Here is an 18,732-nt window from a genome sequence, read left to right on the forward strand (position 1 = left end):
GAGCACAAAATAAGGGCTCAAATTGTATGTATGTATTATACTTACCATTAAAATAAGCATACTTAGTATTTAGTGCATCTTTGTATTAACATGTTATTGTAATAGTTTTCGTTTCTGCAAATTGTAATAATTTTAATACTTACGTTACATTGTATCGATGTATGAATGTAGCAGTGTACAAAATGATAATTAATCATGAAATTGGTGTCCATTTATTCGTGATTTTATAAAGTAATTAGGTGTAATTTTGTTAATCAACAGGGCTTCTTAGATAACTTGTAAATAATAAGACTTTATTGTTAAATGGTAAACGTTTGAACTAATATGTGATCATTTACATCCTTTCATTTGTCATCAGATTTTTCTATGTATTTCTTTTCAATGAGTAGAGAAATTAGATTGCAATATCGTCCTGTGTTTATCAGCTGCTTGAATTTACAAAATCATAGCAATGTACCTAAGCGTAAAAATAAGATGCATGTCTTGGGTTCGATCCTTGATTGACTGTCGTCTCAAAAAGTACAGAATGGTATTTAAAATGTGACTCATGGTAAATTTACTCCGAAATAATTTACTTTAGAATGTATATTTTAATGATTTATAATGCATCGTTATAAACATAGGACGATATAGCCTAGGTACAAAACCTTTGGTACTAAGCACAAAAGTAACTACTTCTCACAACCGTAGAACTCAAAGTCCATTAAAATAAGACAATTAGTGTACAAAAATCAATTATGTATTTAGGTAATTAATTTCGAATTTATTAATATAAATGTAAACTTGATAACTAGGTACTTAACATTGTGAATAATTGTGTGATGTCGATAAAACGTTTTATTAATTGCATTATATTATATTACATTTTTGGAGGATATGTTGTGTATTATTTTACCCCCACTCCTTTGAACTACGTATAAATTAACTTATTTGTGACTAGCTGCGCCCCTGCGACAGACAAAAATTGTAAAAATTACTATTTTGGTCTATGTAGTGTATACAGCCATATGCATTTAGGAAAAATCAGTTATTTCAAATTTAAAAACACACTCAATGTTTATTAATGTTAGGTATATGTATAAAACTCTTTGCAGAAAGAAACCAAAATACTACACAAACTGGTGTAATCTCATATTTGTATGTCTTTCGGAACATTAATGATTCAAGATTAGAGAAGAATTGAGGGTTAAAATAAAAGAAACGAATCATGTAATATTTTTTATTAACCATAACTTTAATTAAAGCTCAAAAATTTTCAGTTTTATATTGATTTTCATTTTTTGAAAAGTAATTATTACAGATAATAACAAGTTTTTTAGATAACAGACAGATAACATAAATACATAACGAAAACAAATAAATTACATAAACTTAGTTACACATTGTAAGGCAGACATGGTACTTTTACGTGTGGAAGAGACAGATAAACAGATTCCTGAGTTATGAACTAAAAAAGTTTATTCATAACAATATTCAACATTTTCATAAGATAGCAAAGTGTAGACTCAAGTTAAGCCTAACAAATATTGAGTCAAACAATACTAGTTACTTATAAAATTATGGCAGTGATTGACAAATAGCTTGCTTGCTTGCTTCACTATACACTTTCGTATGATATGCCATCTATGGGCGTCTTTCCACACTTAAAAAATCTCAATTCTTTTTGGAACCATAATGTCCATTGTCCAATACTTGGATCAGTTTTTGTCCCAAACGTTCAACGAATGGTTGAAACCTGTTGCTGGCTCTCACCAATTCCTAAAGCCAAATCCTTTTCAGCTTTAATTTTTTCTCTAGCTATTTTATACTCCATTTCAGCCGCACGATATTCCAGATAACTTTGTTTTTCTAGTTCTTCATCACGCCGTTTGCGTCTACGCAGCCTTGTATATACTCGTCTTTTTCTTATACGTTTTTCACGTAACATTGTCAGTTCTTCAGACCACCAGTATGGCCATCTTCGAAATCCGGGACCAGGTACCAACCCTGCCTCTTCCATAGCTAAAAATGTACCACTACATACATTTTCTATGAATTTATATACAAAGTTTCACTGAATTAAGGAAAACGAAGTAGAAAAATATAACTTCTATGGAAAACGAGATAATTAACATGAGATCAAATGTTCTACAAGTAATTTATTGCAAGTTACATTTTAGATTATTTAGAAAATAACCATCAAAGTATAGAAAACACAAGTTTAATTTTTAAGAACAAATTAATCTACCTACCTTATAAATGTGCTTATACGAAAAATAATAATAAATACTAATCACGCTCTTATACGAATATCGCACAGCTTTTTCAAAACGATGTCGTCATTCAATAATATCAAAATGTTTAATAGAAACACTAAATTAAAAAATAATTCTACGTAACGTAGTTCCACTAATAACATGTCTTTTGGTAAAACAAATTGTTACCAAATCGCTACTAATATAAGGCGTAGGTAATTGAAATAATTTACAGTTTGAACTATGTAGTATAAATCACGTTTTACAACCTATATTGTGTTAAGCCCTATGAATTAATCTACGATCATAAATCCTCCAGGATAGCATCTATATCGCTTAAAATATCTTTATCATCGTCAGGTTTAGTTAATACATTGCGACAACTGGCGACTACGTCTGGAACATTCTTAACTAGATCTAGGTCTAAATCGGCGATAGTAATCTCATTGTCTTCCTGTTCATCACACAGATCTACTACATCTATCGGCTCGCCCATTCTTGTAGTTTCCACTTCTATAATATCACTGTCAGAATTCTTATCATCAAAACACTTTTCTGTTAACTCCACGCTAACGAATTGTACATCTGTATCTGAATCTTGATCATTTCTACAATAGTCGTCGTCTTTACTTTCACTGATTGATTTGTTTGTGCTGCGACTCCTAATGAGTCGAGGTTTGGATGTATGTTCCCCGATTTTGATTCTTTTAAACTCGTAACAATTATCGACTAGCTCATCTTCTTGCATTTCATACACATCACTCTGTTCTGATAACGTTCTCTTTCTACTATTAACTTCATCTGTCTTTTTACCATCCGATTTAGTCTGACTCGGTTGCGCGGGCGCATTCTTATCTACCTTCTTATAAACTATCGAATTGCTCCTAACTACTTTAATAATTTTATTGCCCGACGTCGTTATCGTCTCTTGTGTGGACAATTTTCTCTTCCTACTTAAATTTAGCGTTATAGGCGTAGTGTGAATTATCGTTTCGGACACTTTCTTTCTGGCCCTGATTTCATCAAGAGATAGAACTTTGAAGTCTAGCGAGTTCCTTCGTTCCGTGGCCGGTGTCTTACCTGCGATCTCGTCGAGGGTTAGTTTATCGTATTTGTTAGTGAGGTTGGTGCGGACTATTTTTCGTTCTTTGGGAGGTTCGGCCGGTGGGAGGGAGTCGTAGTTGTAGAAGGCGGCAGCTTCGGCTTGTATCTTTTCCAGCAGCAGCAGTTCCTGGGACTTGGAGCGAGCTATCCGCGAGGGATCGTCGAAGACTTCGCCCTTGGTCGGAGTAGTGGAAGGCGCGCTCTCGTTGTCCGACTCTGCGGAACACACCAAGTGATCGTTAAGGCCCGCTCTCAACTCGTACATGATTTTCGTAATTAATTTTGATACGACCACGAAAACTTGGTGTGTTCCTCGCAAGCATCTGAAACTGACTCGGGGGTGGACGGTCAAAAATAATTACAAAAATCATAATACGAAACGTATTTATTTGCTCGTCGATAAATTAACACAATTTCGTTAAAACAAAGCCAGAGTACATTCTCGTTACCGGTTAAATTAGTATAAATCGAAGTGCTCGATACGCATCGCTCTAAAATTATTGAAACTCTTATAGTAATGCTAATATTAAAATAACAACGTTTCCTCGAGAAGTGAACGAGAAACTCGGGGCGTTCCGTCCCCGAACATTAACATAACAGAAAACCTTCTACGTATCGACTTGTACTACGTGTATAGACGATATTATGGGATTCCACGCATGCCCACGACACTTCAATGCGCCATAAAAATTTAAACAATACATAACTTCATAACACAACTAAAGGACGCTGTAAACTGAAGCAGGCCATCCCTGGATCACCCACGCCTATACCGATACAACCTAACCGCCATTCCTTCCATACATGTATAAATAAAGTTAAAATATTGACCTGTAATACATTTTGCTTTGCGAATTTATCCTTTTGGTACAAAACCTTAAAAACTATGATACATGTATAAAACAAACGTCTTCCGTCTCTTTTAATTTCTTTCGAAACAATTTTAAAATAAGTCTCAATAAATACTTGACTATTTACGTACATATACATATTATGCAATTTTATCCAAATTATAAACCATTATAAAAAGCAGTCTTCCCATTCCATTTCTGTTATATTGAACAAAACGCTTATACGTATCGATATATAAATAGAAAAAAAACAGTATATCTATATACCTGTAAATCATACAAACTAAACAGGTACAAACGAAACCGAATAAATGAGCTGCCTACCAAGATGACATTTTGTACTCAATTACCGAAACCGCCAAATACTAAAAAACTTTTAAAGCCACAGTCGCTTCAATTTCAATCTTATTTTTATTAGACAAAAGTAAAAAAATCCCACGCGTTATCTCTATACCCACCACCGATTAAAATCTATGTTTTTAGGTTAAAATATTGTTAAATAATCGTCGTACATAAATAATATAATGACTAGGCGTACCGTGGACCCTAACGAATTTTCCCATTTTTACAAGCATTCCGTGTTCGAAGTGTAACAATAGGAACTTTACTGTCAGTGCAAAACAATGTAACATCTCATATTATGGAACGAAATCAATTCCGCTATTCAGACTACAGTGCCGGTGTTGGATGCTCCAAGCGAATGCTCCGTCATACTTCAATACCTAATATTATATACTTTATGTCACCTAACTCGGTAATACGTTTCTTAAGCACGAAAATTTTAAAAATCGCAATAGAAATCACAGTATTACAAAACAAAATGTTCAATTCACATCGTCTCAGTCTAGTTGCAGTGCTGTGACATCTATCCGCCTACCTAACTACTTTTTTTTTTAATTTTTTTTTACTCATATATTAAACGCTCACAGTGCGAAATATAAATCATGTAAGAAGACGCGAACCTCTTAATTTTTCTAGACGTACAATATTAAACGCATGAAGCATTACTTTTTTTTCTTTTTTTTTTCTCATTTCACCTAATATTAATGAGTTACAGTATTGTGTATATATATTTTTATTTTTTAAATCGTTAACCTATCACTATGTACTTGGATTAGACAAGGATTACATCGACGTCTAAGTGGGCACCGCATTTCAAACGAATCCATTAGACATGTTTGAAATGTCAGTGTGTTTGTTTACATTATAACTAGAAAAATGAAAAAGCGAGTTACAATATTCTTCTAATAGATATAATTAGCTAAGATATGAACGAGAATACGTCTCTAAATTATTGCACATACAAAAATACCGACCTCGCTAGCTAATTTCATTTACGGTCGGACTCAGAGAGCTAAAAATAGTCTATAGGTTATAAATATAGTGAAAATTTATAAAATAAAATCTAAGAAATAAACAAAACTCTGCCGCTTCTGGCTTCATAAAAATAATACAACTATTCTCTCTAGACAGAACTTCAGTTGTTGTATATGCAGTTTGATACAATGTGTCCAAAAATGGAAGTGACCACAACCCAACAATTTTATTTTCAATACATTTAAATATCTTTAGTTAATATTTCAAAATTTAAATTTTATTTTAGTTTAAAACAATTAATTTTATTTTAAAATTCATGAAGGACACACTGCATAAACGCCTAATATAATATCAAATTTGCCCTAAAATAAAAATCCTTTGAATACATTTATTAATGTATGTAATATATAAGAAATAAACTTTGCACACTTATTTTATAATCTATAAGAAAAAATATATTTAAAGAAACTAAAATAATATAACGTGTGAAAATAAATATTATCTCTAAATATACGTGAATTCATCAGCTTATGAATGGCAAGTGACAAATTCTGCCTTCTTAAGGATGAGCTAAAAAAATGGCCTGTTTTATATTACATTCTCCAAAGCCCTTTGACACTAAAACTTCTACTTCGTCTCTCTTTTCCTTTCTAAGCTAATTCATTTAACTTTCGCCTAACAACCTTTATAAAAAACAAACTAGTATATAGTTTCCCTATTTTTTTTCTAAATCATCCAGGATTTAGCATTACAACCAAACAGTTGATACTCATATTGCTTTCCAAATAATTCAATCATTACCTATCTATACTTTAAATTTTCTGTAACAGAGTGTTTCCATACTGCCATTTTTCCTCGTTATTTTTGTATACATACCGTAATATCCAAACCTAATGGACCGAACTGAAGTTCCTTCTTTTTCACGTAAAAAATTTTTTGGTGTAGCGACTATATTAGTCTACAATACTACTACTATATTATAGACTATATTATAGCGAGATATATTATAGTCTATATGCAGCAATGTTCTTTCCTGCATATTACTTTTACAAAATAATGTTATAGTTGGCATTAGTGTTATCTTGCATTATATCGGTAGTTCTTATTACTGTGGTATAGAGAATATTTTTCGTTGTAGTGAATATTTTACTTTCTACATCGATTCGCGCCTAACTTCAGCTCGGTCAAATAGATTAAGGAGTACATATTCTTTGTAGTTTTGACATAGTGCCTTTTCATAAATAAAATTATTCCCTAATTCATCAACAAATATCTTTAGTGCAGAAGATTTTTACGACTTGTGTCAATTTTTCTTCATATCAGATATTATATTATGGAATAAAGTTAAACCAAAATGTATAAAAGACAGAATATATCACATTTCCGCCACAATTAAAAACTATGCAGTGTCATTTAGGTGTGAGCGAATTTAACAAACAATATATTTTTGATTCGCTCACTCATATAAATATTGAGGAGTTATCGATTCACTCAAAACATTTAAAATGTCCGCCAGATAAAGTTTCAAGTTACAGAAAAAATAATATCTGAAAACTCCTACATATTTATACGTTTACACAATATGCAATGTCTTATTTTATTACTACTACAGATAATTTATACTGAAAACCGTCTGAATAGAATGTATCTAAAATGAGTTTTTCACTTCGAATAGTATATTTGCGCCCTTGGACAACTCTCTCAAGTGAGCGGTTCCTCATTTCTACAATACTTCATAGTATTACAAAATTCGACTAGCTCTGTATTATGCTGTTTGTTAACATGGAATTCCCTCTACTCTTAAAAAACAAAGATCGATTCAACAAAAATCTATCTATGTTTTCGCACACATTTAATATTAACGGCTTACATCTCAATCGTCTACCGTTACCATAGCAACAGGGAACTCCACTAAACAAAGGAACCGCTCACGTACCGCTTACACAGCGCACAATATCCGCGGTCCAAGGGCGTTCGGCGCGTTCAATACAGGCGCATACCTTCCTCGAAGTTGACCACGAGCGGGTCGACGGGCAGCGGCGCGTGGGGGGCGTACGGCTCGTGGGCGTGGGCGTGCGCGTGCGCGTGGGCATGTGGGTGCGCGTGGGCGTGCGTGTGGGCGTGGGCCACCACGCGCCGCCCGCCCAGGAGGTCTGTGGACGCGGGCAGCACGCCGAGGATCGCGGAGTCGAGCACCACTGGAATGCGGGAAGTGGTGTGTTAGTAGTGCGGAAGTCATAGAGATCTAGAGAGATGCCAATCGCTTGCGCTGAGTACGAAACCGTGTCTCATTACAAATTTACGCACACAACTGCAGTAAACAAAATCAAAACAATACTTCACGTTGTGTGCATGTCAACACACAAAAATATGAGAGCAACTATCCGTTCACACACTAGATTGTAAGTGACGTACGTATACAGCATGACTACAGCTTATTCTTTTTTTGGGCATATTACTGCGACACCGGTCCCGCCCCCTAACCATATCTCCCTTTAGTTTCTGTGATCTGTGGCGGAAGTGATCATAATTATGGAAAGTGTATATTAGTAGTATTGGAGGCATAGGCGTATAATTATAGTCTATTAGCGGTGCTGAGTTATAATATTGCGAAATACAGAAGATTTATTATCTTGAAATTGTCTTGTATTGTGATGATACAAAACGAAAAATTTATGTCCTAAGCATTACTGATTTCTTAGATTTTTAAATGTCAAATAAATTGAGGAAAAAATTAGATCTCATTTTGGTTAATTTTAATCTAATCTATGATGAAATTAATGGTTATTTTAAATGTAAATCTATTGTCAATTGGTGTATAGATAAAAACATTCTGAAAAATGAGTTGAGAAATGTTATCTACCCCTTTTAAGTTAATATTAGAAATTGTCAAACATAATTAAACATAGTTTATAAATGACCCTGTATTCCTTTATTGGTCATACTCTCTCACATCAAAAATCCAAAGACCTATATAGGTCGCGTCATGTAAAAAGAACGCTGAGGGCGTTTGTCCACTACAAGGAATTTTACGGTCCGGCATTCCGATTTTTTACGGTCCGGTATGGCACGCAATTAATCTTAATAGTAGCTTGTGCACTATACGTAATTTTACTGTCCGACATTTTACTTTTCCCTATTCCGGATGGTTTTTTGAGTTTACGAGTCGCTGTAGGTATAATTGTTTTCGAGTGCCCACTTGCTTGGATTTTACTCTTTTTATTGCATATGCCAATTGAAAGCAAGCTCTTGTTTTACTTTCTTTTAGCTGGCAATGAGATTTGAGAAGTCGGTATTGTTATTTTATATACATTGACCAAGCATTGACCTATAATTATTATCTAAGTAAGTGTTGATAAGTTAAAGTTCCAGTGGGAATAGATTTAGCTCCTCGTCACCGATTAAAATAAATAAGTGAAACACGCATTTTAAATCTCTTACGGAACTTTACTTTTTATTATAACGAAGTAATATAATATTTCACCTTCTATATTTTTACTTGTTTCTTGTAAAATGCGAAAACAATCATTTATGATAGCATTATACCGCCATACTTCCTTGAACTGTACCGCACTGATCCGAGTAAAGACGGACAGGTGCACAAGCAATTCATCGGTTTTTTCATGCCAAACCGGACCGTAAAAAATCGGAATGCCGGACAGTAAAATTCCTTGTAGTGCACAAGCGCCCTGACGGTTAAGCTGCGCATTGGCGATTTATTGGTCTATTTGGTGTTATGAGGTGGAATAAAGCCGGGTCCGCAGCGACAATTTTCTAACAAAACATGTTATCGAAACATGTTACCAAAACATGTTTGCAAAACCGCTCGTCCGCTGCGCCTATTTTTGTTATTGTTTTTATTTCATTTCAAAAATGAGTTCCGACGAAGAAGACGTGGAAGTTGTTTTAGCAATAGTTGATTTAGTTCTCCAAAGAAATAATAAAAATAGGTTCCGGGTCCAACAAACAAAATCAACAACAAAATCAACACAATTATGGCGGACGTCAAAGAGAATATAGGCGGACGGACCATAGATAAATTAGGACGGACGTCTTCTTCTCGTGAGTGCGAACATAAAATGCGTTCCTTCCCCTCCCCGCAGGCGAACACGGGGAATGTTATCCATTCGTCTCAGCAAACATGTTATTGTGATTTTGCTAACAAAACTGTTAGGCCACGCCCCTATTCGGTTAGCAAAACATGTTATCGTGTTAGCTAACACGATAACACGTTGCAGGGGACCCGGCTTTAGAATAACAAATATGTAGTTGCGAAGCCACGACTCAAGAGCCTACTTCAAAAACATGCCAAGACACACCCCATCACTTTCATCCAGCGTTCTTTTTACATGATTCGCGTTATACCTTGGCGCTGTTGCTGCCACAGCAAAGGAACAGCGGCTGGTGGAGGCACATTGGGTGTCGGCACACCGGTGAGGGCCTGCTCTGCGCTCGCTTCTGGTATGCTGCTGGTTGCGGGGCTCTGGAATATTGTATACTATTATAAACGCGAAAGTTTGTAGGTATGGATGTATGGATGTTTGTTTCTCTTTCACGTAAAAACTACTGAACCAATTACAATGAAATTTAGCACACATATAGAGGAATTGGATTAACACATAGGATAGGTTTTATCCCGGAAATCCCACGGGAACGGGAAATATGCGGGTTTTCCTTTGAAAACGCGGGCGAAGCCGTGGGCGGAAATCTAGCATTGTATATTTGTTATATTGTATACATGCATATTCATTTATGTGTTTATGAAATAAACCTTGATAAAGCTTTCTTTTCGTCAAACTAAGTTAGTTATAGATACTCAATTAGGTAAATATTTTTTTTTACATGAAACAGAATTTTAAATACTTTGAAAAAATATTAATTTGATGAAATTGATCTATACAAAGTTGTATTGTAAAATACAACTTATTTATAATTGTTGTGTTATCTATACAAAGTTGTTTTTATTTTCTTTGTATATTAGGCATTATAGATAGCCGTTTTGTATAAATATATTTTTGCCAAATATCTGGATGTGACTAAATATTTAAGTAAGAAACATTATTATAAGATAACATTTCTGTTTAAGAACAAACATAACAACATTATAATCATTTAAGAAACATTGAGAAAATAGTATACATACAGTAGCAACAGGTAGTGGCTGGCTCGGAGCTATGCCATCGGTGCGAGCATCTGGATTCTTGTGCATAAATGGGCAGTGCTTCTTGCGGCAGCCCCCTGGCTGGTTCTCCCAGTAACAGGGGATTTGCTTACGGTTTTTCTGTAATACCAATCAATTTATAAAGATAAATTCAAATTCAACAATTGATTATTTGGAACAAAAAATAAAGTGTACATAAATGTATAAATAAGCTGTGGCTAGGCAAAATAATACAAGAATTGAGTATCACAATTAGTTGCTATAATCCAGAATTAAACATGAAGTAGCTAAGTGAAAATAACTGAATGTATTTCACAGCAAATTAAAGCTAAATGTAACATTTCCAATCACTCACCCTTAGTTCCATGTGGCGGAGTTTACAGTGTTTATCTAGACACTTGCCCTGCTGCCAAGCTGTGCACATTGTTTCGCATCCAAGGGCCGAAGGCTCATGGCGAAACACACAGTTATCACCCTGTTAAATAATTCTTCTATCAGCATTTATATTTAATTAACAATCTACCAAAAACTATGTTATAAAAAATTTCTTCGAAAAATGTAATGAATTCCATGTTTTATCGTGGTCGTTAAATACGAAAATAAAACGAACGATTAAATTGTTTTACACGGTACACAGTCGGTATGACGTTATGTAAACGATAAAACACCATTTATATAAAAACTTTTATTGTTTATAAACAAAATTAAAAAGGTATGGTTTACCTTAGTGCAAGTAGAATAATAATAGAAATAACAGTCATTAAATTTTCTCGGCGACTCCATCCTCACTTCGTGTATCCAGGGTCTGGAGAGAAATATATTCCGTATGTTACAATGTAAAACGAGTTGTCAAATAAGTTGCACATATACGCTACATCCAAAACAATATTTCCTTATTATTTGATTTATTTTGTCGTATGATTTTAGGGAATTATATGATAACAAAATAATTTTAAACATTGACACAATCTCGAAGACACCGCGGTTAAAACATTTTTTAATTAAAAATGCTTTTAATGGATACTAACACTTTAAATTTAACTCACCGTGACTATTATAAACTAAAAATTAATTAAATTAACAACAAAATATTACACAACACTTCTATCTAATACGAAATAATATTGAACGTCAGTATTAGAAGAAAATGTAGTAGATATGGCGGACATGTGGCGGAAACAGTGTTAGCAACCTGAAGTGAGCTGATTATCGTACCAGGGGCGTAAAATTATCGTACATTAGGCGTTTTTGGTTCGAAGTTATCGTACTTTTTAGAATAAAGTCAATTATAAATAAATAAATCATATAAATTGTAATATTGATAAGTATGCAAGTTCTCTATAGTTAATCTTTGTTTAACTACCGCTGTCAAATCAACGGGACACTGAAACCATACTGAAACCCAAACGTTTTACGTGCCTTAATATTCATTATACTCTTTGGTTTTACGCATGGTACAGACTACAGACTGAACCGATTCCATTTCCACTTTATGTTCAATAAACGCGCCAAGTTTAAAATTCAATCTGACAAAATTTCACTGTTCCCATGAAAGTTCGATATGAAACACGTCAAAATTTCATATTTGTATGGGTGAAATAATATAAATTCTCGAATTTTGCCTGATAGAAATTATCGTAAAATCAGCGTACGATAATAACATGCTATCGTACATCGTACGTAGGCACCAAATTATCGTGTTTGTACGATAATTATCGTACGGTTGGGAACGCTGGGCGGAAAGCGAACTTTCATTCGGTTTCTTTCACCTTGTCTTTGGTTTCCTTGTTTTAGTTGTGTTGCCATTTCTGCCATTGCGCATTGTTTAAAGATTTTTATATACCTTATATTATTAGATTTTTACACATTTTTATATAATATCATTTGAACCGTTAATACTTCGTTAATATGATTAAAATCTGTAGCGATGTAAGCTTTTGGAAGCCATTTTATTTTAAATTTGTAAAAATTGTAATGATACAATGATTTTTTTAACGACTCATATAATTACAATATTACAAATTATTCATAGGCCAAAAGTTGATAATCATTATTAAAAGTTGTACAATTTGCGTGGGATTATAAAAATAAAACATTTTTGAAACCAAATGTCTCGGAGCAATTAACAAGCCTGGAGAAGTAACAATTAATTGAACGTTTCTTATATAGTGGCTCTCTTTTATTCAATACCCTAATTAATGCGATAGAAAGAGACAACACACTGTTATCTGCTTGGCATTCAAATCCACATGTAGCCACTTTTTGTTCTAAAAAGGTAGTGCTTGACTTTACGTTATCGAATACTAAAATATCGATAAATAAAAAAATTAAGTTATAAAATTGCTTGAAGATAATTTAAGATTCGTTTAATTTTGAATTATGGATAGGTAATTCCAAATTTTAAGATTCGTTTAATTTGGAATTATTCATTTACGATGCGTATTGACTGCCTGGCATTGTATGGTAGTGGTATTTATAAAAAAAATATTATGAGGTATTTCGGTTTAGGTTGTTTTTATGGTTTCGTAAAAAGGTACGTATTTTTTCCTGTTTTCATAGATTCATTCATAGAATTATACGGAACCCTTCGTGCGCGAATCTGACTTCCACCTGGTTGATCTTTTTACAAATCAATAGTCGTATCCTACTAATATTATAAAAGCAAAAATATATAAGAATGGACATATTTTGATACTCTTTCACGTAAAAACTACTGAATGAGTTTTTATGGAACTTTACAATTATATAGTTTAAACATCAGAATAACATATAGGCTACAATTTACCGCAGGAAAATAACTCATTCCCACAGGAAAAAATTTACAAGTTTAAAATAAATTGCTTCAAATAAAACAAATAAACATTTATTTTTTTTACAACCTTTTAATTTCGATACTTAATTACCAAATTACAATATTTATTATTTAAAATAGATGCCACCTTAAACTTGTGGCACAGCATCTCTGCAAAGCACTTTACTTTTCTTCCCGTCTGATTCGAAATGATTTGAACAAGGCCGAGAATGTTTTGAAGGCTTCCAATTTTTCCTGTGCTATATATAGCTTTAACCCAAACATCTTTTAATTGTTCTCAAGCCAGAAACCTGCAAATAACAATAAAATCCATACTTAAATACCTTTTTTTTTCTCCTAACCTAAAGCAGCCATTATCAATGAAGTACTTCGTTCCTACTCAAGTATCAAAGAGTACTATAATAATACGGTCAAGTATCGATAATTGCACAACACTATGGAAGTTATATTTTGCATTTTTTCTAAAAACTAAGCTGATTATGATTTCATTTCAATGATTACGGTTGGATAAAACATAGATGATTAAGAAAATAAGGTAAATTAACTTATTTATAATACAATTAACAAAAAAATTGATCTAAACACTAACCTGTGAAATGATAAATTTCTATCTTCGTCCGATTTCACATTACTACGGCTTTTACAGCCGTAAGCAACACAAGCCATGTTATCTTTAGTCAATTGTCTTTTCATAAAATAACAAATTAAACTAAAACACTCGTTTTTCACTTCAAAAAAGATAATTAAAATAACCAAGCGATGATCACCAGACTGGTGATCAAAACAAATTGAAATGGAGCCATGTCATTTCAAACTGTCGAACTGACATTTATCTGTCCTCTTTTTTTGCATGACATTTTGCCATAAGCTAAAAAGGCCAAACTAGTGCGTTATTGTTCAATTAATTGTTACTTCTCCAGGCTTGTTAATTGCTCCGAGCCAAATGTACTTAATATATTTTGTTTTTATTGTCTATGACACAAGGTCAGCTTTTGCCGCTTTTGCTAATGAACTTTGACCTTAACAATTTCTTGCCAGATAAGAACAATAAATTACGTTTAGGGAGATTCGTGGGAGATTCCTACTTATCATCTCATTAAAAAACAATTTCATTATTGAAGTTCAGGTATTAATTGAATTACTGAGAAAAAGTACAATAATAATAAGTAACCCTAAGAAAATTGAGAACGAGATTGTATTCCGAACGATGAACGATGGAGAAAAAGGAAAATGTATAGTTACTTCAGCTTGCAGTCTATAGGTCTACCAGAATCTGATGGCATAATATTTATATTTAAGAAATAAAAGATTTTCATGTGGCAACTTTATTTGACAACTATCAAATTGGTTGTCAAATTATTTGTTTCTTCGCAGTTGATGAATAATTTTTAGGATTTTGTCTTCGAAAAAATCTTCGAAAATGTCGAAAATGCCGCTGCGATCAGAAGCAAGAGGTGTTATTTATAATGTGTATAGAGAAAATCCATACTAATATTATAAATGCGAAAGTAACTCTGTCTGTCTATCTGTTACTCAATCACGCCTAAACTACTGAACCAATTTACATGAAATTTGGTATGGAGATATTTTGATACCCGAGAGAGGACATAGGCTACTTTTTATCCCGGGAAAATGACGCGATCCCGGAAATCCCACGGGAACGGGAACTATGCTGGTTTTTCTTTGACAGCGCGGGCGAAGCCGCGGGCGGAAACCTAGTATCCCATAAAGAAGGGTCAAACACAATGCAAACACATCACAATTTTCAATTTTGAATTTTGGTAAATTGGACTTACCCGTTTTGATACTTGAAATTAAAAATATTATAAGTAGGTAACTATAATATTGTTTGTTGATCACTACATAGTATAAAACAAAGTCGCATTCTCTGTCCCTATTTCCCTATGTCCCTATGTCCCTTTGTACGCTTAAATCTTTGAAACTACGCAACGGATTTTGATGCGGTTTTTTTTAATAGATAGAGTGATTCAAGAGGAAGGTTTATATGTATAATAACATCCATTAAATAGTGGAGAAGTACTGTTATTTTTGAGGTTTCTAATGTGATGTCGTAAATAATTACATTTTTTCCGCTTACATTGCAAACGCAGGCTGAACCCTATGAGTTTTATCAAAATAATGTACTAAGTATTGTACACATTGAAAAGGTCTACAGAAAAGTCCGCGATGGTATATGTCTATCTCTTATGGATTACCCACAATAACTTTTTTTTGTCATTTACTTTTTATGTCAAATAATGGCTAATTTTCGAAGCGATTTAAACCAATACAGCATTAATCCATAACCAATTAAATACCTTGAATACATTGTTCATTTAATATAGATCTATATGGCCCTTTACACCGTATGATTTAAGTGAATATTTTCGAAGATATGACAGATTTAAAAATTGCGGGACGTACCGTTTGCAGCGGTACCGGCCGGCCGGGCCGCTATGTTTTTATCTTAGATTACAAAATAAAAGACAGATGGTGGATGGAGCGTTGCCGAACTAAACCGAATAATTTATCGTCATTTCCATAAAGCTATGTGTGCTGTCATTTCGCCGTTGCACTGTACGTACACGGTGCTTCTGTGTGCGTGTTATGTTACCAGATAATGAAAAATTTCCCAAATTTTTGCCCGACTACGGAAGAAAGAGGGTTATGTTTTTCGAGTGTAGGTATGTATGTATAATATTTCTTTGACACGCCCTGCAGTATAAACTGTTGGATCGATTTTGAGTTGTGACTTGTGAGGTGTCATTGCAATCATCTGAATTATGAAGGTAGATGTGGTGGTAGTGACGTAGGCTACATAAATTATTAGCAGTCATGTTTTAATTTTTATTTTAATATAAATTCGGGTATTTGATATTATTTTATAATATTGTAAAAATTATTTTATCACCTATCTAGTATAGCTACTAAAGTTATACATGGACAAAATAATTTTATTCAATTTTTATTAAATAAATTACATTAAATTTATTAAATAAATTACATTAAAAAAAGTTTTATTTTTCAAAACATATGAATGCGAATAGCGGTAGTTTTTAGTCGAGAATGCGGGACATTTTATTTTCATCATATCCATCATGTGTTCACATGAATTAAATCGCAAGCGAAAACGACGCTTTTTATAAAAGTAACAAAAAAATGTATAATGCTTTTTAAAATAATCTAATAATGACCATGAACTTTTATTGCACTAAGTATACAAATAATCACATTCACGATCGAAAAATCCAACAGCACTACCCCGAATATCTTTTAACCATTTTACCCCTAAAAATGGCAAATTCATTTTCAAAATACTGGCAGCATACGTTGAAGTTTTGAATTCCTTCGTATTTGTAAAATTATTATTTGTATACAAAATTAAATAAGCCAAATAATCTACAGAAAATCTGTAAAACGATGTTTTATCTTTTTGTTTGTTTTCGGGAACAAGTTTTACAGCGTTTTAATATCACAAGACAGCATTTTTTTACTAAAATATCAAACCCCTTTTGACGTATTGCATGACACTAGAATCGCTATAGCACTAGCGGAGGAACGTATTCCTTTTTGATTTCGTATTTTCTTTGACAAGGGCGATGAATGATTGACATGCTCCATCTGTATTTTATTTTGTAATCTAAGGTTTTTATATACAACGTTAAAAGTTGTTCTGTAGTGTATTTAGTATCAGCATTGCACCCGTGCGAAGCCGGGGCGGGTCGCTAGTTACAATATAATTTTATGAAAACTTATTACAGTTAAGTCCAAGTTAATTTTATAATGTGTCTATCCGTTAATACTTACGAAAATAAACATGATTTTATTTTATTATTGTTTTATTTTATAAAAAAAAATATAAACAATCTAGTTTTGATCTGCATTATCATTACATCTATAGTACGACATAAAAGAGATGAAATTAATTATTTTGGAACTAATTCGTTTTTCATTACCTGGCAACCCTGAATTGGCAATGTAGCTGTCAAGTTGAATAAAAATTTGTTGTTTTTTTCGTGAAGTGGAGAATTATTGAGATAAAATTGTTATTTAGAACAAGAAATTTAAATAAAAAAGGAGACATCACGAAAAAGGTTAAACGTAGCGGTGTCCGTGATGTGGTGTATAAAGTTTTTATTCGGTGTTTGTCCGAATTTCAAGCTGGAAATTTATTGACTGATTTGAAAACGTTTACAAACGTACAGCAGAATATACCGGTGAGATTCCATTTATTTTTGCTCAGTACTACGTAAAATAGAATATTCCATTAGTGACGAGTGTATAATGTATGTATGTATGGCGATTATTACGTTTTCGCAATTTAATTTGAGGTTATTTGTATGTAAACAAAAACTAGTTTTTATAGTGCGACCAGCACAATTTGAGTCAAGAAGTTATATCCAATCCAACCAGCCTCAAATAAAGTACCTAGTTTAGATTTTACTACATAGTTTAGTGATAACTGTTTTCATAAAGCTATCTATCTATTAATCAATCAAACCATAAGAAAAAAATCATATTTACTGTATCATATTTACAGATACTGAAGATGCCCCGTACCCTCTTGCCAGTACTTCGAAACAGAGTGATGATCAGTCCTTTGAAGGAGTAGAATATTTAGATTTTGATGAATTATATTAATGTACAAAATTTATCTACAAAAAAAATAAAAATATGTGGTTTTCAAATCGCCTTGTTTTTTTCTACCCGACGGACCCAGAAAGAGGGTAATGTGTTTGAGCTGCATGTATGCTTGTTTGTTTGTATGTTTGATTCTATGTGCGCCTCTGCAGTCTAAACACTTGACCGATTTTGATAAAATAACTAATTCCAAATACATTTAAGTAAAATTTGACCTAGGTAGGTCAATTAAAATACTAATGTATTTTTGTCTTAAATTACACTATTGCTACAATGAAACAATTATAACGGTTTAAATCGCGGTATTTATTTTAGATTATATTATATAGATTTTTGGATTTTTATTCTATAGTATCAAGATCGCTTGCGTCGCAGTATCAGTGTTGCTATATGAGCGACGGTGGCGCCCTCATTTATTTTCATCTCTTTTGTGTCGCACTGTATATTATTACATGACATAATGATAATGAAATATACAAATATAGGTACGTGTAAATACATTTAATATGTATTACATTCTATTAGTCCATGGTATTACCTATAAAAAAGTAATATGTGTAAGTATGTACCTTCATAATATTAAGTGGATATCTCATTATTAAGTACAGTATT

The 18,732-nt window shown here is 33.0% G+C and overlaps 1 protein-coding gene across 1 annotated transcript; it reads right to left on the bottom strand.

Annotated features, from left to right (window-relative positions):
- Positions 1-1,489: 1,489 nt before the first annotated feature.
- LOC149476947 (uncharacterized) lies at positions 1,490-11,865 on the bottom strand. The gene is made up of 7 exons (XM_089711363.1): positions 11,714-11,865; positions 11,391-11,472; positions 11,023-11,142; positions 10,650-10,787; positions 9,872-9,989; positions 7,507-7,704; positions 1,490-3,554 (listed from the first exon to the last, which is right to left on the bottom strand). Exons 2-7 carry the CDS (start codon positions 11,448-11,450, stop codon positions 2,539-2,541), a joined length of 1,650 nt encoding a protein of 549 aa, XP_089567489.1. The 5' UTR covers positions 11,451-11,472; positions 11,714-11,865; the 3' UTR covers positions 1,490-2,538.
- Positions 11,866-18,732: the final 6,867 nt, after the last annotated feature.

The sequence above is a fragment of the Colias philodice genome, chromosome 26 (genome assembly GCF_061535455.1).
Source record: "Colias philodice isolate Cphi_HAF_F1 chromosome 26, ilColPhil1 Martin Lab GWU primary, whole genome shotgun sequence".
In the NCBI taxonomy this organism is placed as follows: domain Eukaryota; kingdom Metazoa; phylum Arthropoda; class Insecta; order Lepidoptera; family Pieridae; genus Colias; species Colias philodice.

What these genes read in the sequence shown, in the direction of transcription:
- LOC149476947 (XM_089711363.1), bottom strand. Translation starts at nt 11,450, where the DNA reads ATGGAGTCGCCGAGAAAATTTAATGACTGTTATTTCTATTATTATTCT. An exon ending in TCCGCCACATGGAACTAAGG is followed by an intron (nt 10,788 to 11,022) that starts GTGAGTGATTGG and finishes TTGGTATTACAG; the next exon opens with AAAAACCGTAAGCAAATCCC. An exon ending in AGCCACTACCTGTTGCTACT is followed by an intron (nt 9,990 to 10,649) that starts GTATGTATACTA and finishes ACAATATTCCAG; the next exon opens with AGCCCCGCAACCAGCAGCAT.